Source organism: Choloepus didactylus, chromosome 1 (assembly GCF_015220235.1).
Source record: "Choloepus didactylus isolate mChoDid1 chromosome 1, mChoDid1.pri, whole genome shotgun sequence".
Taxonomy (NCBI): domain Eukaryota; kingdom Metazoa; phylum Chordata; class Mammalia; order Pilosa; family Megalonychidae; genus Choloepus; species Choloepus didactylus.
The window spans coordinates 239,369,311-239,393,607 of record NC_051307.1 but is presented as its reverse complement, the minus strand read 5'-3'; the positions used below and the strand labels follow the sequence as shown (position 1 = coordinate 239,393,607).

Below are 24,297 nucleotides of genomic sequence, written 5' to 3'. Positions count from 1 at the left end.
TATATACAAACCACTGAACTAGGTAACTGGGGGGAAATGGCCACCCTATATTCTATTTTCAAGGGATTTAAAAATTTAAGAAAGAGAAAACATATTAAAAGATGTTTAAAGTAAGTTTTAAGAATCTCAAGACAGGGGCATACTTCTGTTAGTAAAAATAGTAACTATGATATATATCTTTTATCAGTTTTATTTACAAACACACCATTACCCAAACATATACTTCCCCTCCCCCGCTGTAACCTCTAATCTATTTAATAGCTATAATTTCTAAGTCCTTACAATATACCAGGCACTGCTATGTGGTTTATGTGAATTACCTGATTTAATTTTAGTAACAACTCTATAAATCTGGCACTACTATTATTATTGTCCCCATTTAAAAGATGAGGAATTTGATGTGCAGAGGGGTAAAGACTAGATAATCTGGCTCCATTTACATTCTTAATCACCATGTTAAATCATACCTCCAAGGCTCATTTGAAGGACTGACATTTATCCCAGGCCATCAAGGAAAAGCTTTGGGACAGTACATCACAATCAGAACTATGCTTCAGGAAGAATAAATCAGACAGCAATGGGTAGGATGAAATCGGAAAGTGGGAAACTATTTAAAGTTAACAGAATAGTTTACTATTCATAAGGAGTTATCCAGGACTGAACTAGGGTATTTAGTATATGTTGAAATGGAGAGGGAAGAATAAATGCAAAAAAAAACAAAAAACAAAAAAACAAAACAATACTGGAGACGCATATTTTCCCTTCTGATATCTGAGAATGCTTTATTTTCCTAGAAGTATATTTGTATTTTCCTTTTGTTCCAGAAGTCTCTTAAAGTAATAAGCATTTTCTCCTTTTCTTATTAATTGCCTAGGTATAAAAAACAAACTTATACAAGCATCTCATAACTTATATTTTGAATAATTTTTATGTATTTCAAGAGTCTTAAGCATTGGATCTTTTAAAAGATTGCTATACTGCTAGATCCAGCATTTTAACTACCAAAGGCAATTATGTAAGTGATGAAAATATAGCAAATGAAAAGATGAACTAATCCTCCCTACCCTAGAAATCAATTTATAGAGTATTCACTCAGCAAATATTTACTGAGCACTAATTTTGATACTGTACTGAATAAAACAGAGCTGACATCTATTTGCCTTCAAGTTTATGGGCCCCTGGTTATTTGCCTACTTTTATTCTATTCACAGCATTATACTGACAAACACATTTTTCCCCCAAGTTTTCATTTTCCCTTTAGTTTAACAATTTATTTATTTATTTTTGCCATACACAGCTTTCAAATGGTATGTGGTTAAAATCTATTCACTTTTATGGTTTTCTATCTTTGCTCAAATAATTTCCAAGATTATATGAACAAATATTCATATACTTAAACACACACACAATTTCAAGTCATACCCACAAACAAAATAACTGCTAATATTCTCATGTATTTACACCTAGACCTCTCGTTTATGGGATGGTCTCAATGACTCGTCTTACCATACTGTTCCAAAACCTACTATTTGCACACTCAGAAATACATGGCAAAAATCTTTCCACAATAAATACCTACAACTCAAATTCTAATGGCTGCATGCCATTCATATTGTCAACGTTAAACCAATTTAAGTGTTTTCCTCTACTTCTATTTTTCTTTTTTTAATTTAAACTTTAATTCAAATAGAACATACTTTAGTATAAGGTAGCATTAATCTATCTTTGTTCCCTATCCAAAATAGATAAGGCCTTCTCACAAAATCTTTTATGATAGAATAATTTTAATCTTCCCATTGATCTGAAATATCACACTTACTCTTGACTGGGGTTACATTAAATTCATGACTTATTTGGGCAGAATTCTCATTCATGAACATAGCATGATCTTTCAGTTATCTGAGCCTTCATTTACATCCCTCGTCATAAAGATATGCCACATTTCTAATTAAGCGTCTCGATTCCTCGTTACTGTGAATAGGACACATTTCTCCCTTTGTATTATGTGTCACTGTTAACATATAAGAAAATGTTTATATATTTACTTTGTAGCCAGCAACCTTATTGATCTCTACCAGTTTTTCAGTTAATTCTCTTAGTTACTCCAGGTAGATGACCATATCATTTGTATGCAATAACACATAAATCTTCTCTGCCAATATTTCTATCTTACAGTTCAATTCTAGAACATGTTAAATAATCATGGGATACTTTGATAACCGCTTTTAAGGTTCAATGTAACTGGTTTTCACCATGAAGCACAATTTGCAACTGGTTTCAAATGCATTTACAGAGGTATTATTTCCCCTCCCCCATTCAACCTTCTAATGAATGAATTATACTAATAAAATTTCAAATACTGAACCACTCATATTCCTGGGGGAGGCCTTATTTGGCCACATATCTTATTCAGATTACTCTTTTAATATTCTCACAGAATGTGTTAATTAAGATTGCAAAAATTTATTTCAAAAGTGGTAGTTTGTTGATTTTTGGGGAGGGGCATTATTAAGTTAATTGGATAAAATGAATCAGGAGTAATCTTTTTAATGAATATAGCATACTACTCCATCAAAATTATGTGCATTTAGCAGATAAACAACAAATTCTACCATTACTTTATTGGCTGAAATTCAGGTTATTTTTACCCTACATTTTTTTTACTATGACCAATAATTCCATGAATAACATCTATGCACATTAATTTTGGTCCAACACATATTTTTATAGAACAGATACCTAAAAGAACTACTACTAGGTTAAGGTCTATGATTGCTATTAAAACACATGACAAATCTTACCAATTGCTAGTGGAGATCTTATTCTCCTGTCATTTTTATTGTAAATATATTTTATTGCAAATATATTCATCCTTCATTCAGAGAAAATGCAGACACAGAAACTTACTTTATTCAGTTTGATTTAAAACAAAACAAAACAATGTGCTGTAATTTGTTTTGACAAGGATCAATTTTTTTTTCATCCTCCCAACTAAGTAAAAATTCCAAAACAACTTAACAAATTTTTCATTTATATTAAGGCTTGTTTCTGGCTATTCTGTTCCATATATACATCCATTTTGCAGTAATACTGTACTAATTTAATCATTAGTTTCACACTAGAAGCTGGTTTTATACTTCTAGGGAAAGTATTTTTGTCATTTTTTTTTTCCAAATTTTCTTATATTTTCATGTTTACTCTTCATAAACTTCAGAACCATTTAATTAAAGTCCAAAAACAAGCTAGTTTTTTGATAGGAAGTATACAAAGCCTAAGACTATATATGTATTTTTTTCTTTTAACACTATTTTTTCTTTCCATTGAGGAATACAGAATGTATCTCCAATTATTCAAGATTTAAAAACTATTCTTCAGAATACATATCCCACAAAGGTTATTCCTAGGCAGTTTTGTAAAAACTGAAAATGAAATACAGTTGATCCTTTCTCATTATTCACAGACTCTATATTTATGAATTCATCTACAAGTTAAAATTTATTTGTAACCACCAAAATCAATACTCGCAGTGCTTTTGCAGACATGCACAGAGCAGGGAAAATCTGAGTTGCCTGACTTGTACATTCCCAGCTGATGTCCAACAAGGTAACCCTCTTCCTGGTTCAGCTCTCACTGTAATCAAGTATCATTTTTGCAGTACCTTTAGTGCTACATTTTCTGCATTTTTGTTTGGTGATTTCACTACTTAAAATGGTTCCCAAGCATAGTGCTAAAGTGCTGCCTAGTGTTCCTTAGTACAAGATGTCTGAGTTGTGCTTTACAGAGAAAATACGCATTAGATAAGCTTCATTTAGGCATGAGTTATATCACTGCTCGCTGACAGTTTCAATTAATTGACAATACATATTAAATATGGTGTCTTGAAACAGAAGCACACTCTTGAGTAGCAGACAAATAGTTGTGACCAGAGGCTTACAGGAACCTAAACCTGTAACTCCCAACAGTTCAGTATTTGCTAATTCAGTGTTCCTGGCAACTTTATAGGACAACTATCATGAATAACGAGAATCAACTGTATTTTTATTCCTTCACCATCTCACTATATAAATGCCATTAATTTTTTTATATTCACCTTCTATCTAACAACTTAACTGAACTAATTAACTATTTCATTTGATAATATTTAAGCTCATCTTGGAATACAACCACTTTGCTACATACAAAATGGCATATAATCATTTATAAATAATGAACAATTATGCTCCCTGACCCTCCTTAATAGCAATACCTCTTATTTCTATTCAACTTTAGCTTTGGGGAATTTAGAATTTTTAACGTATCCTAGTATCTGACTTATTTCTATAAATGTTCTATGAATACTTGATAAGAAAGTATATTCTCTGTAGTAGAACAGTGACAGTAATAATTCTTATTATGAGTCTGATTTTGTGCGGAGCACATACATTATTTATTCTCATGTTAGCTGTATAAAGCAGTTATTAATATTCCTATTTTACAGAAGAGACTCAGAAACGTTTAGTAACTTGCCTAAAATCATATAACAAGTAAAGGTTATAGTCTTCAAATTCAGGTCTGTTTGATTCTTTCTATTATATCACTGTCTCCCTTCCTTGATTAATGTCTTCATGGTTAAAAAAAAAAAAAAATCCCTTGGCATTTAAACAAGTGTAGCAACATACTGAACTGCTCATGACTACTGCTTGGTAGTTTATTAAGTATTTTCCTTTTTTTTATGTCGCTCCTTAAGGGCAAGGTGTGTCCTTCTGAATGTTTCTCATGACTAGAGACTAGAGCAGATGCTTCAATAAAGGTTGGTAACAGCCCCAATTCCATGCCAACCAGAGCACGTAGTAACAAAGGCATTCTCCTTATGGGTTTTTGCCAGTCAGGACATGACTTGCTGCTATTTCATCTCCCATTCCCAACCTTAAATGCACACATATATATAATACACACATAATACACACACACAGACAATATGTATGTGTGGGTATGCTAGACAGAATATCTCAGCTAATTTACATCCTCACTACATTTTAATAAGATGCCAATAAATTGGTAATATTGATGGAAATCTGTCACCAGAATGTCTTTCCATTAATATGGTTTCAGCACCTCTCCCTAATCTTTGATGAAGAACATAAAAATAGTATTTCAAATACATGGCATTACTTATCTTCCAGATATTCTACACTGGGGTCACACATATGATAGTTTATAAGATATAATCCAACCTAGAGATAGAAGAATAAACTGAGTCAAAAATTAAAAAAAAAAAAAAGAAAAAGTTTCAATGGCCCTCAACTTTTCCCCAAATAAAACCTTACAAAGAATTTTAATATAAAGGAGACACAATTAATATATTTATTTAATTAAATTCAAATTTATAATATTTACTCATGAAGTCAATGAACAGGAACAATTAAGTGGTTCTTACGAAAATCTGAAATATTACCATGTCAGCCATAGTTATACATGAGCTTTTGCATCTACTTTATTCTGGCATTTTGTTTTGGTTATATAATATTCAGAAAACTGAAGTAGAGATAAACTTATGGAAATAATAGTGTCTTGAAATCACAGAGAACTTTTCAATTAAGCTGATATTGGCAGGAGAAACTTAGATACAAAGACTGTCCAGTTAGTATTACAAGTTAATACATCAATGTTTTCAACTGCAATTTTATTAAAACCCCTCAAAAGTCACTGTGAAAACCACAGGACCAGATTATTTTTCACGGTCATCTAGTTTAAAAACTCATGAGGACATTAAATTGGATTAATTCAAGACCATATCTTCTAAAATACTTTACACTAATTCTGCAATCTCTTTTGAAACAACCAATTGATAATTAATTTCTCATTTATTCATCCCCTGCCCCATCCCAACTCAATCACCTACAATTTTATGATTCTTTCCTGGGTATTAGTGTTCCAACACTTTCTTGCTTTTTCCCCTTATAAATATATATAGATTTCCTAAACTTACTACTTTAAACGTATCTAACCTTTTCATAATCATTTCTGCTGTTATCTGTATACTGTCTAGTTCCTTCTTTGGCGTCCTGGGAAAACTGATCCCTGACTCCAGATCTCTCTTCCTCTGTAAAGACAGATGTAAAGTAACTATTTAGAGAACAATGCTATTTCTTTTAGTATCAGATTTTTAAGTAGTCATACTGAAAATTTTTATGTGACCCTGAAAAAAAAAAAATCACTGTATATCCAGAAAGTTTTTAGATACATACCTGCACTGTCTTTGCAGATGCTAGAAGAGTTACTATTCTCATTACTTTGGTATAGGTGCTGAGTTCTTGTCTCTTGGGGTACAGATGACGTTTGAGTCATTCCTTCTTCCAAGGCTTGCTTGATCCAGCGCTTTAATGGGAAAAGAACCAGGGAATTATCAATAATCATTTAAAATCATTTAGCACACCTATTTTAAATACATTAAACAGGTAAACATCAACAGGTGATAGGTACAATCGAACACATTCATTCAGTTCCACAGTCAAGCACAGTTCATGTCCTGTGTTTCAGCATATTAAATCGTTGCCCCATTAATTTCTTCTACTGGGCAAAGTTGAATAAATCTGGATTACACATAATAAGATCCCTTCAAAAAACCAAAGCCAATAAAAAATGATTACTGTTAAATTTTTCATACTGCTTAGGATAGGGTAAGTGGAAAGAGATAAAGAAGAAACCTTAACATTTACTTAAGAAAGACTGTGATCATATAGGATGCAATTATTACATAAAATAAGTGCCTAAAAGGAAGATAAAGATCTCTGAATTAAGAGTTGTCTGCCCTGTGCTGGGGATACTGGAAAAGTTAATAGAAAAGATTCACAGGAAGACTTCAGATGAGAATAAATAGCTATTTACTACAGGTACCAAAACATTTCCAACAAGTATACTCCAAATTGAAAGATCTTGGGAGCCACACCCCCCCTCCAATTAGTTTAAATTATGAACGAATAACGCAAATCACAAGAAAAAACCTCCAGCAGAAATCAAAAAAGGGGGAAATGCAAAAAATAGGACCTTTAATCAAGCACATATTTCTGTAGTGAATGTTGGAATCTAAACTGATGAGAAATATATTTAGGCAGACAATAAGACCATAAAGATTAGGATAATAAAATTATGTATCCTGTGGAAGAGAGAAAATTTCTTACCTGTAATTGTGTTCTCTTAAGATACACAGTTGTAGATTCTCACCACTCTGTGGCTCTCCTGCCCTGACATAAGACAGATCGAATTTTGATAAACATCAATTTCTGAGTCAGACCCTCCCCCAAATAGGAAGAGCAAAGGTGAGTTATAATTTTACACCTTTAGAGAACAAGTATTACAGGTAAGCAAATAGTCTCTTCACCAAAGAGTCATTCTAATAGATTTCCCCTCTTAGAAATGTAAGAGTTAATACAGGAAAAATTCACCAAGAAAACTTTTACATCATGTAATTGTCATTGTGGTCTGCCAAACGAAAGCGAAAATAAACTTGCAAACATGAGGAAGAAGTAAGAGTGAATGAGTATATAAAAAGAGATATCTCAATGGTCACTTGAATTATATAAATATTTTAGGATACAACCAGGTCTCTGAAAAGCCAAAACAAGACCAAGAATGAACTATCTTACAAATACAGAATACTGATGTGAAGATGAATTGCCACAATCATAAATCCTAACAGCTTAGAAGGGATCTTGTCCAAAGCACTCATTTTATAGATGGAGGATATTAGGCATAGGTGGACAAAATAAGTGAAAAGTCCTCTGTTCTGTAACCTTTAGTAAAAGTTTTTCCTTTCAGAGCAGATGACAGGATTCATTTGGGATCACTGTAGTATGCTTTGCTCCAGAAGTTTATTTCTTACATGTCCAGTGTCAAGTAAATGCACCCACAAAAGGATCATAAAAAAGGAACATGAACATTTGTTTTTATCTAACAAGTTCTAATCATCCCTATGGATAAAGATTAACTTTAGACATTGTGCCCCAATCCTACCTACAGTTGATAAAGTCATAAGAACATTCCTTTCTTCTCTGAAATTCTGTATTAAAGTGAATTGCAAAAGTTTTTAGGAGGCTCAGATATGGTTGGCAGTAATTATTTTTGAAGTATTTTGTTATTATGGGGAAAGAACAAGGAAATAATATATGTTTTAGGGTCCAAAAGATCTGGGTTGAAAACTGGATGTGCCACTTACTAGCTGCCATACTTTGAGCAAGTTACCTAACCTTTCTACACCCTACTCAGGCTTCTGGATCTGTAAATTGAGACCAAAAATTCCCAATTCACAGGGCTGTCATGAAGACTAAATGAAATAACATAGTGAAGAAAGCTTGAACACAGCAGATGTTCAATAAGGACTTGTTCAATCAATTTCAATGATACGTGTAGAGATACACAGATTATTAACTCTCCAGAGTACACAATGAAATACAAATGTAAGCATAATGTTTCATGATCAGTGAGGCAAGTCTTCTAAGAAATCTGGGAGACCAAATGCCCTACACATATGCCTACAAAATGAGTTTAGAGAAGATTTATAAAACATGGTGGGACACTAATGAAATGCTTGCTTCTATTGTAAAATAAGAAGTGAAGAAAGATGCAAAAACAGATATACCATAATGGGCTTTTTAAGAACTATGATGCAATTTAATTTAGAAACTCCACGGATGCCATAAAATATTTTGTGAAATACTCCAGCAATGGGATATATAACCTTGGGGTGCAAATATACAGTCACAACTTTAATGTATCTTACACTGTTTATAACTTACAAGGCTTTACCTTCTTTAATCAGATATTTAGCAGGGCTATGAGGAATATACCCTAAATCCCATGGAGGATGGTTTTTAATATAATCTAACTAATCATATGTAGGTTATTTTTTCTCATCTTAACTTATAGTATTCTCTGAGTGATTTTCAGGGATTTATTATAATTTTGTTGAATCATGGAAATGTTCCTAGGTTCTCTACTAGATGAAGTCTTTCTAACCACTTAAAAGTAATGCTTCTCCATTCCTATCAGGATAAAGCTGAGTTCAATTTCAGGCTAACAGATCCAATTTCATTAATTGTGTCTGATCAAGAGCTCATTCTTGTTTTAAATATTGAAAATATTAAAGCAGTGATTTAAAATTAGATCTAAAAAAAACAATTTTAAAAGCAAAGACTTAATTTAAATAAAACAATCTTACTATGGTAACTTAGTGCATAAAACCTATATTTTTCCCTACAGACTGATCATGAGCAGAACCTGTATAAAACAAGACTAAGGATGGTAAGACACATTTAGAGATATAACACTGACTTGAGTTAATTAGCATTTCTGTTGCCAGTGGAGATGTAAAGATGAGTTACATGTACAAGTCCCCAAACATAACAAGGTAAAAAAACAAAACAAAACAAAAACAAAAACAAAAAACAACTTTAAGAAAATGATTTTCCATCATTATCTTATTAAAATCATGGTCCCAAATGCATGTTTTTTGGTTTTCACAGGTCTCAGCTAGTTCGGAAAAAATAGGAACAGAAGGACTGTCAACCAGCAAGAACTATCAAGAAAGCATTCCAAAAAGCTAGTCCATATTACTTATAACTCAGACTTCACTCTTACTTTATACTAAATAAATGCATATGCTAAGGAACAAAATAAGAGATTCCACTACTTATCTTGACAGAATGCTTCAACAGTCCATAGTTAACACCCTTAAAAGTCCAGTCCTATGTCTAGCCAAAGACAGAATAATATATATGTTCTTTCATATATATATATATATATATATATATATATATATATATATATACACACATATATATAAAGAAGCCACTTCTCAACTTGCTCTTCTATTAGACTAAAAACCATATCTATACCCTAATTTTTCAATACTACTCTCAAATGCAGTTAAGATTTTGAGCTGTTACTCTCAACAAGGACTGAGCAATGCTAAATGTAGTAGGAAGATGAGTCTCAGTTTTGCATCTATACCAGACTTACTATAGCTCTTTGTTACCAAAGGTTACTCATAATGCTTCATGGCCAACATATTTTTTTTCCAAGAATCTCTGAGGATCAAGATAAATTACTTTTTAACTGACTTGGTATAAGGAAGTATCCCCAGAGATCCAACCCTTTTTTATTACTTAGGCAAATTTCCTAGAGAAAACAGACTTAAGAAATTTATTAGTCTTCTGTTTTGTTTTTTTCTTAAGAAATTTGTCATTGTTTCTATTTCTAGCACCTGAAAGTTACTCATCACGTTATTACATTATCTATAAAATGCTTTCGGCAAGGATCTCATGGTCAAATTTCTTCTACTTGGGAAATTCCCCAAGCCAACCAACAGGTAATCCAAATACTCAGGTAAGATGCGCATTAGGAAAAGACTCTTTGGTGTACACTGCTCATTCAGCAGTAGTGCCCTTCCTTTTTGCACAGATCCCTGCTGCCCTCCTCCCCTCCATATCCCACACCACTTTGGCTCATCTTTCACTCCCCCCTCCCCCCAGGAAATAAGTTCTGTTCTTTGGGGAAGGAGAAAAGCTTTAAGTTTGGAGGAGTCAAGGAAGACCTGCCTGGAGTTGGAGACTTCATCACATCAAATAATCTACATGCAGCATCCTCATGTACGTGATGCCAGTGGAGGAGGGCAATGGCAGACACTGAGGAAGGCAGCCTGAATCCAGATCTGAGGATAAGAGAAAAGGGTGTTCCAGGGAACAGACTCTAGCTCAAAGGAAGACCAAAAGAAAGGTTGTCCTACACTTCTAGAAACACAGAAACGACATCATAGGTCTGAGGGAGTGATCTATTCCTGAGAGACATCTTTGGAAAATATGCAGGGCTTCTGGGAATTAAGAAAGAACATTCCATTAAAAAACCCAACCAAACAAACAAAACAAAACAAAACAAAACAACCACCAGACACTACTGTCACTAGACCCCAAACTAATAGGTAATTAGAGAGAGGAGAGAAAGGCAGAGAGAGAGAGAGTCTTTTAAAGAAGGTTCCATACTCTCTAGGGAACAAACAATCCAACTTGTCACTTGATCAAGGGAACAGGAATTGTGCCAATTACAATTGGATTTTTCTTTTAATCTCCTTCAAATGGTAATATTGATTAAATTAATTTAAAACATGACCCCATTTTTTACTTATGCAACAGTGCTCTAGAATACTTGGGGCCCGATCTCACACAATAATCACAAATGGACATTTTAACCAATACCACAAGAGCACACACAAAACACATCCTTCTACCCAGTCATCAATTGCTGTGCTTGTTCATCCAGTAACCTCAAGGGCTTTCAGAAACACAACAATGAAATACAAATTTTAGCACCAAGAATGCAATATACATTCCAACTTAGTCCCAATGATCCTTGATGCATCAGTATTCATGGCTGAACTAACTCATTATAAACTAACATGGGCAGAGTGTGGCTATCTAGAGTGTGTTAGATATGTCAGCATTATAGGTATTCTATCCTAGGTGAAAAAGATACAAAAGCACAGACCTACCTTCTTACAGGAGCTGAATGTGCCATCAGGCAGAAAGGCCCTCCGACGCCTCTCAGGGATAAAGGGTGAGCCAAAGCGAATGTAGTGTTTGGGGGTGGTGCAAATTAATGGGGAATGGATAAGACCAGGTAGCATGTTGAGGGTTGTTGCCAGTACAGTTGGGTCCGTGGTGATACGTAAAGGGCACTCAACAGGGCACTCTTGCTTCTCTGCTTTGTCATTCAACCATTCTGTAACTAGATACTAAGATTAAAAAAGAGATCATTAGTTGATGCTGTAGATGAAAAGCCAACAGTGCAGCTCACAAGACCAATCTCATCCTAGAAACTAGCAGAGAGAGGGATGTAGCAACTGCAGTGAGTATGAATTGGACATTCAGAATGTAAGGGTATTTTCCTTCACATGCCTCGACATGCCCACTATGAGAGGAATTAATTTTAGCTATCAGTGATTTGGGCTCTGCCTAAAAAAAATTAAGAGAACAAAAAGGTAGCAGGCGGCTTTAGCCCTCTGTATCAAAGCATTTTGTGAAGAACTTTCAATCTTATAATACTGAGGTTTTTTCTTCTGGGGATTATAGGTCCTCTCATTTTCCTAAGACATAGCCCTTGTTAGATGCATCTTATAAAGATGTATTCATGACTTACCTTTTTGGTTTTAGGATACTTAGATGCAGCACGGTTGACATGGGATCCAGTAACTGATACCACTGCTGGGTCAGACCCGGTTAATTGTCTGTTTTCTCCTAAACTATCTACACTTCCAGGTTCAGCAGGAGTTATCGAGCTGTTATTTCCTCCCTCTTCCAGGGCAGCTTGTGATAACTCTGTCTGTTGTGCACTGGCCTGCTTCTGTCGCTTTAATCTTTGGGCTGAACTAGTCCGGTACCGAGAAATTCGACTCTTCGGTCGTGGCCTAGAAGGCTTTGCTGGAGGTGGTTTGGGGACTGGTTTTTCTGCAGCAGCATCCTGTAGCAATAGCAGGGCCAAGAGTTTACCAGAAATTTGTTATCAACAAACGTTCTATTTTCCTATTCACTTTAAGCATTCTGAGTTTCTACTAGTGAAAAAGGTGTGGATTTAGAGGCACTAATTTTAAATGTATTCTTGAAATACAAAAATTTATACATTTATATCAGCTAAAAAGGCTTAGGCAGATGTCTGGGTTAGTTTTTTCCATCTCTGAAAAGCATTTGTAAAATAAACCTAAAGTCAGCTGAAGTAGTCACCTAATTTTAGGGTTCTTATCAGGGAGGAGAATTATGGAAAGAGTTGATTTGTTTTTTCCTCCCAGATATTGAGATGTGTGCTTAAGGCATGGATTCATGGCTAGGGTAGGGAAGAGAAAGTTGAGTTTATCCTGAAAATCCTTTGAAAGGCCAGGATATAACTGTAATATACAGAAGGTCCAAAGGAGAAACCAAATAAATTTTATGAACTCAGCAACAACAGTTTAACTATCAGAAACGGTATGAGACTCTATTCTAGTCTGAAGGTGTCTAGTCATTCAAATTCTAAAATAGTCACCTGTTTCCCTGAATTCTACAAATCAGCTGATGAAAACGGCTCTAGTTCATATGGCCTTACTGATTCTAATACTGGGCAAAACGGAAAATACCCATTGTAACCATTCTAAGTGGCAGGTAATTGACATTAGCAAAGGTAAGAATGTCTAAGGCCTGGAGTCTTTTCAACTCTTACCCCTGCTTGGGAAGACCTCCGAGTGTTCACACCAACACTATGTGGGGTGCTTGGAATGGCAACATTTGAAGGAAGGTTGCTAGCTTCAGATTCAGGGACTTCAGTTTTTGTCTCTTCTACCACAGGAGACTCTGAGGTGGTGGTGGTAATCTCTATGTCAGAGTTGCTTTGTTCCAAGGGCTGATCTCGCCGTTTCTTTCTTTTCTCTAAGTTTTCAAAAGCATGCATGATGGCTTCAACCTTTCTATCTTCCCGGGTCTATAAAGAAAGAGCCATTAGCTAAGGATCTCCTCAAATAAAGAAGAACAAGAAAAAAGATTAATATGAATAGAAAAGTCTCAACTAGCAAAGGGACAGCATTTTCACAAGCATTATTAATGGAAATTTATAGAAACTCCAGTAAGATGACACAAATATCTTGGAGAAATTAAGACAAAACTAAAAATAAAATACTTTCTTTATAAATGTTGGGGAATGAAAGCAGTTGTGAAGGAAGGAAAGGTCAAACCTGAACTTTTCAAATAAGCTCAGCTATTTTGAAATTTTTTAATATAAAAGAAAAATACCAATTTTTCTGTGTATTTACAGTTTGAAAAATAGTCAAGTATTTTCCCCAATCATCTTCTCCCTAAAATATTTATTTTCAGAGACAGAAATAAATATGATTGGCATAAAAGGAGACTTTTTAATCCATATGACTGAAAGGAAGACTTTAAAATGTCAAAACTCACACAAACTTAGAAAATTCCTAAGCTGGAGAAAAGTAGCCCCAACACAGATGAGGTAGTTTTTTGGAAACCAGTAGGAAATCTCTAAAAAGCATCATTAGAAAATCGTTGCTAAACAAATACTGTGTATGTATAAAAAAAAAATCAAAACAATATAATGAAATCTACTTTATAGAAAATCCCAAAACATAACCCACAAGTGATTGATAGAAATTTTTTTCTTCAAGGAAATGAGATGATACAAACTCACAAGGAGCTCACATGCTGCAGAGAGCAGGAATCAGCAGGAGAGAAAGGATGTTAGAAGATACCCACCCTCCTCATATGAGCTGAGTTCTCCTGGTCATCTACAACCTCTTCTTTCTCTTCTGGTTTTTCTTCTGGATTGTCTATTTCCTTTAAGATAGAGGCAATATTCAGCTGTACTCTTAAGTTCTGGGAAAGATCAATGTTTTTTTATGGTTTTAATTTTTTTTTAGCTTAAAACTCCAGAAAAAATTTCTAGTGCTTGCAGTGCCACTCAATGAAGGGTAACAGGGTAAACAGATGAAAACCCCCATTCTATGGACTGAAACCTAGAAAATAACTGAAGGGATATTCTTGACAGTGTAAAACAAAAAGAGAATGAATAAACATATGTCCTCCTTGATACATATAAGGTATTGTGTTACTATAGTTTGCCTATGTAAAACAACATATGACAACCTGAGATCCTCTTAACTTGGAAAGTACCTATTCTGGTCAACATCATTTGACCAGGAGAGATTACCTCATGATCACTGGATGCAGTTACTTTATCTGGAATTTCTTCTGGTTGCTGGTCATTATTTTCCTCTGGAGCCTCATTCTGTCGCTCCATCTCTAGCTCTTTCCGTCGTGCTTTCCTACGCCTGGTCTCTGCTCCAATGGTGGGTAGGCTTGGAGGAGGTGGGAGTGGTGGTTCTGCAGCATTGGGATTCCTTTTCTGTATAGGGCAATTCCGGTTCCCCTTGTGACATGCACAGTCCACTTTATAATTACTGCTCCAAAGAAATAAGCAAAAGTGTGTTTTCAGTGTCCTCGAAAATTACTTATATTATTTATTCTCTTCAAATATTAGCATAATAATTTCCTCTGGTATTGTCTTTGAACAAGTTAAAACACCATTAGAGTCTTATGGATGCCTTCAATACACTGTGTGACTCTATATGGCTTCAACTCTATGGTCAATGGAAAGCTCACTGAACTCTACTCTCCTAAGATCTTTTTTTTTTTTTAATCCATTTTTTGTGAAATATAACATATATACAGAAAAGTGACAACTATCAAAGTACAATTTAACAAGTAGCTATAGAGCAAATTTCAAAGAATGTTATGGGTTACAGTTCCACAGTTTCAGTTATTTCCTCATTGTGAAATCTAACATACATACAGAAGGGTGATAGAACCTCCCAAGAACAATTTAACAAGTAGCTATAGAGCAAATTTCAAAGTTTGTTACAGTTCCACCATTTCAGTTTATTTCCTTCTAGCTGTTCTAATACCCTAGCATCTAAAAAAAATATATATCTTTATATAAAGATTCAGTGTTTGTAATCCTTTGTTAAATCCTTTTTTGTCTGTTACTACCTCTTCCACTTATTTAGTCACTTTTCTGATCACCAAGGATGTCTAGGCAGTGACCACCCTAACTTCTTCATTTGAAAAGGGGTGTCAACATTATGGGGAAGGGGGCTGCATTTGGATGATGTTCTTGAAGGGGCTGTTGACTCTTTGGGACTTATATGGCATAGGAACACTCCAGAGGATTTAAGTTTCTGAAAAATAAACTTAATGAAACTTTTATAGAGTCTCAGATAGGGACCTAGGTATTTCGGGACTACTGTTGATTATCTCCTAATAGTTTTTATATTCTATAGTAGGCAGTCAATCAGTGATGGAGTCTGAAATGGCCATGCTTACCTTGGGTCCTCCATCACCATGTCCTCATTTTTTTACCTAGTGATACCTTTTCTTATACCTGGGCTGAAAACCACTTTAGCATATAACTTCTATTTTGCTTGCAATGACCCAGGGAGAAAAAAAGCACCTATTTTACAAAACCTATCACATATTCATCTATGACTTGCCATTTCTGGATTGTCACATATGGCTAGATTACATGGTCTGACTAGGTAGGTTGAAACTTTAAATTTCCATCCTATAATATGGACCCTCGCACAAGTGTACAGATGTCACTGCAAATTCCTGGAGTGTCTCATACACACCCTTTTTTGCTATTCTTGTTACAGAGACATAGCCAAAACACCCTTGTCATGAAACATCTAAGCAGTTTCAATACAACGTGTCTGTACCTCTAAAAAATGCCGTAACTCTAGCTTCCCCTTCACAATTTTTAGGCAAAAAATGTATTACTCATGAAAAAAACTAGGTAAACAAAGAAAGAAAGGGCAAGGAACAAAAAACAGACTTCACAGATTGAACAGCTTAATATGTAAGACAAGGACATTCATACTAGGAAAGGTTTTGAGGTCTTACCAGTTAGTGTACTCATAATCAAATGCTATGGTGACTTCAGCATCCTTGGTGATAGCAGATACAGCATAGATACACAGGTGGATCATCCCATCTGCAATCATGTGTCGCACCTGTGGGAACAAGGCTTATGGTTAATAATTTAACATAAAGACCAAGAACATGCTGTAAGGTGGGAAAAAACTTTTTACACAAATAATTTCTCCCCACAGAGTTATGGGAATCTGTTATTTGCTTTCATTATTTCTTCTGAAACTATTATATAGTAGTTACTATATATGTTTGAAAATTTATAAATTATGTTTGAAAATTTATAAATTATGTTTGAAAATTTATGACATTTCTTGAAACAGATGGAGATACCGTGGGATGTTACAAATTCAGGGCAAAATCACTGCTCTAGATCTTAAAGGTCTTTCTACAGCTCCACCAGGGAATTAAATTCCTTAGCCTGTAAGAAAAGCTGCATTTGATGTGGCTGCTCTTCTGAAATGCCTAGAATCTCTTTTATCACACCTAAAATCTAAAAAATGACAACTAAACAGACTTTGGTTTTGATCTAACGACATCATCTTCTACTGTATGGTAATTTCATTAATACAGCTCATTGATTGTTATCCAGTCTAGCCCTTTCTCCTTAGCAAATGTGAACTTCCCTTTTTCCACTTTTCTCTTCTCTAAAGGAAATCCACTCATTGTCCCCATCATGTCAGAACAGAAGAACTGTTATTTTTCTTTTCTATTTCTTGCAATGAAAGATCACAACACAACCACTTCAAACCCTGACCTGGGTGCTGTTTTCAGATTGCTTCTTCATTAAGCTTGTTTCACTGGTGGTTCCATTCAAAGGAAAGATGCTACAGAAATCTTACCTCTGCATTTGGCGTACACGATCTTCTGATGAACCGAGCATCATTACCGAAAGTACGGGCATCCACACACATCTCTACACCATTGAATTTTGAGTAGAAGAGCACAAAAGGATATGGTCTAGGGATATAATTAAAATTACTGTAATTCTCAACACAAAAAGGCCACCCCATGAACTCCAAATATAAAGCATATGCTGACATAAGAAGTAGCAGTCCTTTGCAATGCCTAAACTTGGAAAACATTACATGCTTGTCTGCTTTAGATTAAAGCATAAGCACAAAAGTAAAGAATGCTTGACTCCAAAAGGAGTCATCATCACTTTATACATTAAACAATTTGCAGATTTATTTGTACTTCTCTACCAATAGTGGATGGACATGAGCTTATTTGAGTAGTAATCTCTATCCCAAGAGCATCCCATCAACCAGCAACACTGGTCAGCCAGGCCTACTTTAGCCCTCACTGCACAATGAAACATGCTCTTACTTTTTGAAGAAATGCCCATTGACCTCAAATTGCTGACGTAACATGACTTTCCCTCGATACTCTATTATTAGGGTATCCAGAGCCAAATCTCTTGCAGCCCTCAGAATCTTCCGGTGCTTTTGAACACGAGTGACTCTTCCCAGCTGTAGCTGAATAAAACCAGAGTACTAATGTTAGACAATGACAACAACAGCTTAGTAGACACTTAAAATATTGAGGAAAAGGCACCAAAAATTTTCAAGTTTCATCTATGTTACTAGCTCGATGATCAGACAACTTTAATTTGACATGAGCTCAATTTTTCTTGGAAAAATGCTCAGCCATTGAACCCAACAACCTATGAAAGCCAAGAAAAGATCAAAGAAAAACAGATCAAGATTTTAATGGCTCTATGTTCCTAACAATCCACTCTCTGAAAATATTATAATAACATAAAAATGATAGAGAACAAGTTTAGTTATGTATTAATCTTACATAGTTCCTACTTAGGCTGTCTAAAATTTCCTACCCTAATCATCTATTTTTAAGTAATAATGGTAGCTTAAAAATATATATTCAGAGTTTCCAGTTAACGTAACCTTCTTTTGGTTGATGATCAATTAGCTGGCTAACTTGTTATTCTAAGGCCTTGTACATTTGAGAGAAACAGTAATTCCAATCTACACTCCAATACTGACTCTTAAATTCTTCAACTCTTACTTACAGAGCTTTCATCCCTTTGTTCCTTACCTGCATTTGGGAACCAATAACTGTATTATTACAGGCCAGCTCAGTCTTATTAATAGTGTCTAAAACACCAGGTTTGCCCACAAATTCCTTGCTAGAATGTAAATGTTGTTCCAGGGCGTTTTGTACATCTGCACTGTATTGATTAGTGAAGGCTTCTTCATACTGATCAGTCCATAATCTTATCCGATTTTCCCAGCCCTCAGTTGTATTCTCATCTAAATTCTGTGCTTCAGAGGGAGAATTCTGTAGAGAACAAAGATCAGATAGGTTAGAAGAATCCACACATAAATTCAGAAGGGTGTGTGTGTGATGAATCCAGGCAGAGTTTCCAGAGAAAATTTGTTTTTGCTTTTACTTGGTAGTTGGTGTGGCATGAATGGACTTGGGTAGCCAGGGGATCTGGCTTCTATCATGATTTTGTTACCAATGAGCTTGAGGCCTTAGAGAACTTCCTAGAAGCTTAGTTTCCCCTTTATAAATGAGAAGTTAATCTGGATAGCTCCATCCCATCATGTGATTTTACGACAATTTTTAAGTAATAAAAATCAGTTTTGTCATCAATTAAGTTCACAAGAAAAGTTTTATAAAAAAGAACAGTAGAGACCTTGAAATATCATATTGCTTAATTTTCAAATTTATTAAACATTTGTTAGTAGGCCAGTCCAAATAGGTGTTATTTTACTACTCTCCAGGAGACTGTTTTTCTTTTTTGTGTTACTTATTATTTTCATCCTGCAATTAATATATGTTCATTCTGGAAATACATGTGACTTAAATAAATACATAACTGACAACATTACTACCAATCAAAAAGTTAACATTTTGGAGCATATCTTTTCAGCACTCTAAAAATGTCCCCTGAGAGGTACTTTGCTGTACTTCTCTAGGAAAATCACTGCCTTCTTTGGTGAGAGTACTGACAAAATATTAATATATCTCAGCAACATCTTCCTAACTGGTCAGTTCTATGTGTGCTTTGAGCTACAAAGACACAGCTTAAGTCTAATATGTTCTCCTCCATGGTGTTCAAGTCTTAAAGTAGAAAACAAAACAAACACTGATAGTGATGACTTAATGCTAATAATGACTGGAAGGAAAAGACATTGTGGAACCAAAGCTACTTGGAAACTCATGTCCACATTAAACTTGCAAAAAGCAGGCATAACCAAATTAAATATACTTTCCATGGATGATGAAGAAAATTTTCATATCTATTATAACAACTGCTTTCTTTTACCACTTTTTCATCACTGTAGTTGATACACTGTCTTCTACCATCCCTTCCCTGAGGAACAGGGAAATGGAAGAAAAAAATTAACATCGAGTTTTCAACTAATGTCCAAAAGGCAGAACAATAAACAAAAGGTATAAGCAACTCCTAAGGCCAACACAGTGAGAACAGAGTATCACCTGCTTGAGAGTCATAGCAGCTGAACAAAAGAATAGAGCAAAATCCACCGTGGGTTTAGAGTGGTTGCTCTCAACTGGGGACAATGGTGAGTGTGTGAGTGTGTGTGTAGGTGTGTAATCTACTATATAGAGGCCAGGGGTGCAAACAACCTACAATTCACAGGGCACACCCTCACAACAAAGAATTACTTGCCTAAAATGTCAAAAGTGTTGAGTTTGAGAAACCCTGGGTTAGAGGTAAGTCTCTAGCAGGGAAGCTCTTGACTTTAGGATTACAAACCTAAATGCTAAATTATTTCCATTCTTACGGCTCTCATCTAGATTTTTGGTGGACTTCTTACCTAATAATCATAAGCACAAAATCTGAGACACTTAGAATTCTGAGATCAGAATCAATAAAAAAACACCAGTATTTTTTTTGCCTAAAGTTTAATATGCCTATGGGGATACTGGTCAACTTCTTGAAATTGTCAAGCAAAATCTGGTGTTTAAGTGCAGTTTTCTAGGAAAGTCAGTTGACAGCTTTCAAAAGGTTTACAAAAATTAATTATCTCTGTAGGTAAGTGAAGATAGCTAGTTGAAAAGAGAGAAAAGGACTTAACAGCTGGGATCAGGACAATGCCTGCCCCATAAATAAAGTTAAAGCCCCCTCTAGGCAAATGAGACAAAAGAGGCAGTTATGGCAGATTTGGCCCTTAGCAAGAAATGGATCTAGCAAAGAAATAATGATTAAGTTATGTTCCAAGATATCCCAAGTCTCTGATGCTCTTTGGTTCTAAGTTCTCTCCCATCTCTTCTATATAGGTATTATGTGTAAGTCTGCTTATAAATATAAGCAAGGCGAGGCCTTCAAACTTTAGGTAAAGTGCCACTTGCCAGCTCTAAGAACATAAGTCATACTGGTACTCCAAATAAAGCAATCCTAATAAAGATTATCTTCACAAATGTTTATGCCATATGACTGTCAATAGGAAAAGATCCTGCTTTTATGTCACGTACACATTTAGGGATATGACTGCCTACAGAATTAAACTGGAACTTAATACTAATTAAATGCTTTTGAATATAAGTAATGATTTGGGACCTATGTTGTCCACCTATACATACAGGTAAAGGAAGACACCAGACCATATAATCAAATCTCTTTTCTGCAAACTCTTTTATCATCCAGTGGTCCTTTTAAACCATTGTATGAAATTTCCTTCTCCAACCTCTTTCCAAAATCATGCATGCCTCACAAGTGGTTTTATTTGAAAACAGAAGAAAAGAAACAGCTCACAAGTAATTCCAACAAGAGTAATTCCTATCAGTAATACAGCTTTCTTACTGATGAAATTTATCCTTCCAACTGATGATTAAAGACCACATGGTGCTAGGGCAGGTGCACAAGAGACCTTATACCACCACCAGAAAAACCTCAGTCCTGAGGTTGAGGCCAATCACAACAACAGAACATATCAGCCTCATTTTGTATGGCAAAATGTCACTTATCCCCAGAAAAGCAGTTAATGAAAAACCAATAAATAAAGGCTGATTACAGAAAGGAAAAGTATTTTAGAAAATGGCCAAGAATATCTACTTTGGATAAAGGGTTTATGAAAACTGAATGGCAACATTTACAAACTAACGGAAAGCAGAGTCCAAGATTCCCAGACCATCAATGTCAGGAAAGAAGCTGACCAAAATGCAAGATCACAATGAAGTAAAACACAGCAGCAGGGAAGATTACCCCTTACCTTCATCCGCAAGGACTTCCGGGATCCCTCTCGAAATGCCTATCCCAAAGAGGAAAACAAGTAGAACAAAACAAAACTTGGTACCAAGAATGACAGTTATACCTATTTGAGACTAAAACTAAGGCAAGAACTAGTGTTCTATTCTGTCCCCTTCTCTCTTGGTAACAAATACAATAAAATTGCCCAAACTATTATCAAGAATAGGGGTAGCTCAAGGCCAGTAAACTCAAAGTAATTCTGGTACTTTGGATTGTGTAGCTAGGTAATTAACAGGGAGGAGCATGCATCACTTAAATCCTATATGCACCCCTGACATTTAATAGAAAAAGTGAAAAAAAAACAAACAAACACTTAAAGGTTACCAATTTACCAGTTTTTGAAATTAAGAAGGAAACAAAGACCAATCCCCTTAAAAAGGGGTGGGCAAGCTACCTAGGAGCAACGAAGTTGCCATGATGGGGAAGAAAAGAACATAAAATAGAAGAGTTTCTCCTGGAGACTTTTAGGTTGAGAATACAGGAAAGTGACCGCAACACTGAGGAAGCCTAGACCAATCAAGCAATGCTTCCTGATTTTTCCAAACAAGGAAAAAACAATCAACCCAATGACATGAGGTGGGCAGTTAACTAGGACAAGAATTTCAGACTGCGCTTTGGGCATGAGGAATTGGGGAGGCAGGATAGTGGAAGGCCTGGACGGGAGGCTGCAGCACATATGAGGGGCTTGTGCCAGATAGGGCAGGGATTTCATACCTGGGATGGGGGTTGGAGAAGGCGAAAGTTGGTGCCAGTGGTGATAGTATGGTGTGGCAGAAGAGAGGTTGGTCTACATGTACATAACAGAGATTAGCCCATTTTTGCAACTTCAGCAAAAGTGGCCATTCCAACATCTGGGTCAAACTTTTCAAAACAATTGTGGCGCACTCTTGCTCCAAAATCTGAGCTATTTCAGGCATATTTCTATTTAAGATACTTTTGCCCACCATACCTTGATTTTCTTCGTCTTTGGTGCTGTACGACCCTTTTCTGGACTCTTTTTCCGTTTCTTGGGTTTGGTTCTTCTAACCCGATTGACAGTTAAGGTGATACTTGTTGGTGTATGCTGTGTTGCTGTATACAACACAGTGGAAGGAGAAAGCTCCTCATCCCAGCTTTCCGTTGCACTGCTATCCCCACCTGAAAAAAAATAATTTTGTAATTATGTTGTACCAACAGCCTCAAAAGCATATAAAAAGCAGTGAAATCCCTTAGCTGTACCTCAAACCCTTTTTTACGATTTAACTCTATCATCTGTAGAACAACATAAATACCCACCTTCCTCATGAAAACAAGATATTTTCCATCATACTGGCATTAAGCACATAAACTCTGCTCTACATTGTATTCAATCTCCAAGTTTCATTGCTTGATGATGTGACTCATAAAAGGGACCCTCTTTTGTGTGCTCACAAGGAAAACTTTGATTACCATGGGGCTAATATATTGGTTCTGGCTACACTTATTTCACAAAGAGAGTAAAAAAGAAAGTTTCAAAGAAAGCAGGCAACACTTTACAGTGGTCTTGAAAGAACATTTATCCCTTTCCACTAAAAGAGCTGGAAAGGGTTCTTAAAATGACTAATTTAAATCACAAAACACGTATATGTCAAAGCGTGGTCTCACCCAATTTCCACTCACCTGATATGTTGTCCTGCTTCCGCCGATGAAGTCTAATAACCTTCCCCCTGCTCATTCCCCTAAAGAGGAAAATAAACTTAAAGTAGTCCTTTCAACAAGCATGCAGTGCAGCATAGCACACATGGGAGAAGTGTCTCTGCATATACTACCCGCTCCCTCCCACCTACCAAATGTTTCCAGGACCTTAAATTTCTTATCAAATTCAAAAGCTTTAACATCAATCTCTCATTCCTTGTTGTCAGCAATTCTCACCTAGTGCAGAGAATTCGAGCCAAGGAGCACTAAGGAATCATCTACATTAACAAACACAAGAAAGAATACTTTGAGCTTTTCCTCACTAATAAGAAACCCTAATCCCAGCAACCCAGGCTTGAATTTAGATGGAACACGATCTTACCTGCACTTGTCACAATTGAGAAGGAAGCCATCCTGAGAAAGACCACAAGGACACCAGGTAGGAATAGTCTCTCCTTCAGAGTTCGGACTGTCTCCACAGCGTTCCTCTACGGGCGACGGCAGGCCATTCAGGTCAGAACGAGGGATGATCGTCTGGACAGGGGGAGAAGCAGGAGGTGTCGGAGGAGGAGGGGCTCCGTAATTATGATCCTGAAAATAAGATTTTTTAAATCAACAGTGTCCAAACACTGGCCCCTCTCTCCCCTAAAGTATGGTACATATGGAAAGAAAGAAGAAAGTAGTACCCTTTGTTTTTTGGCTTCAACCAGGAAAGTGATAAAACAAAATGCCAAGGTCAACTGGGACATAAAAACAAGAACAATGATGCAGGGCTAGACGTCCGCTGGAGGCAAGGAAAAGGGGCAACTTCGTCATGCTGCATATAAACATTTCAAGAAAGTCACAATGTATAAGAATGGATTATACTTCAGGAAGATCATTGCTCTGGAGAGAAACAAATGCATACTC

At 35.7% G+C, this 24,297-nt stretch overlaps 1 protein-coding gene across 18 annotated transcripts in view; it reads right to left on the bottom strand.

The window, feature by feature from the left end:
* The window catches only part of SETD5 (SET domain containing 5), a 75,883-nt gene that overhangs the window by 13,608 nt on the left and 37,978 nt on the right, over nt 1–24,297 (bottom strand). For 8 of the 18 annotated variants that reach the window (XM_037801082.1, XM_037801093.1, XM_037800996.1 and 5 more), the window contains 14 exons: nt 23,771–23,979; nt 23,374–23,432; nt 22,685–22,872; nt 21,698–21,736; nt 18,552–18,794; nt 17,823–17,971; nt 17,336–17,453; nt 16,467–16,576; nt 14,719–14,971; nt 14,265–14,345; nt 13,222–13,479; nt 12,169–12,489; nt 11,522–11,764; nt 6,228–6,357 (listed from right to left, as the gene is read on the bottom strand). In XM_037801082.1, the coding sequence (XP_037657010.1) occupies nt 6,228–6,357; nt 11,522–11,764; nt 12,169–12,489; nt 13,222–13,479; nt 14,265–14,345; nt 14,719–14,971; nt 16,467–16,576; nt 17,336–17,453; nt 17,823–17,971; nt 18,552–18,794; nt 21,698–21,736; nt 22,685–22,872; nt 23,374–23,432; nt 23,771–23,979 (2,401 nt within the window). Of the gene's footprint in view, nt 1–6,227; nt 6,358–11,521; nt 11,765–12,168; nt 12,490–13,221; nt 13,480–14,264; nt 14,346–14,718; nt 14,972–16,466; nt 16,577–17,335; nt 17,454–17,822; nt 17,972–18,551; nt 18,795–21,697; nt 21,737–22,684; nt 22,873–23,373; nt 23,433–23,625; nt 23,667–23,770; nt 23,980–24,297 lie in introns of those variants that run through there. The other 10 variants (XM_037801022.1, XM_037801034.1, XM_037800989.1 and 7 more) reach the window with 6 other exon arrangements.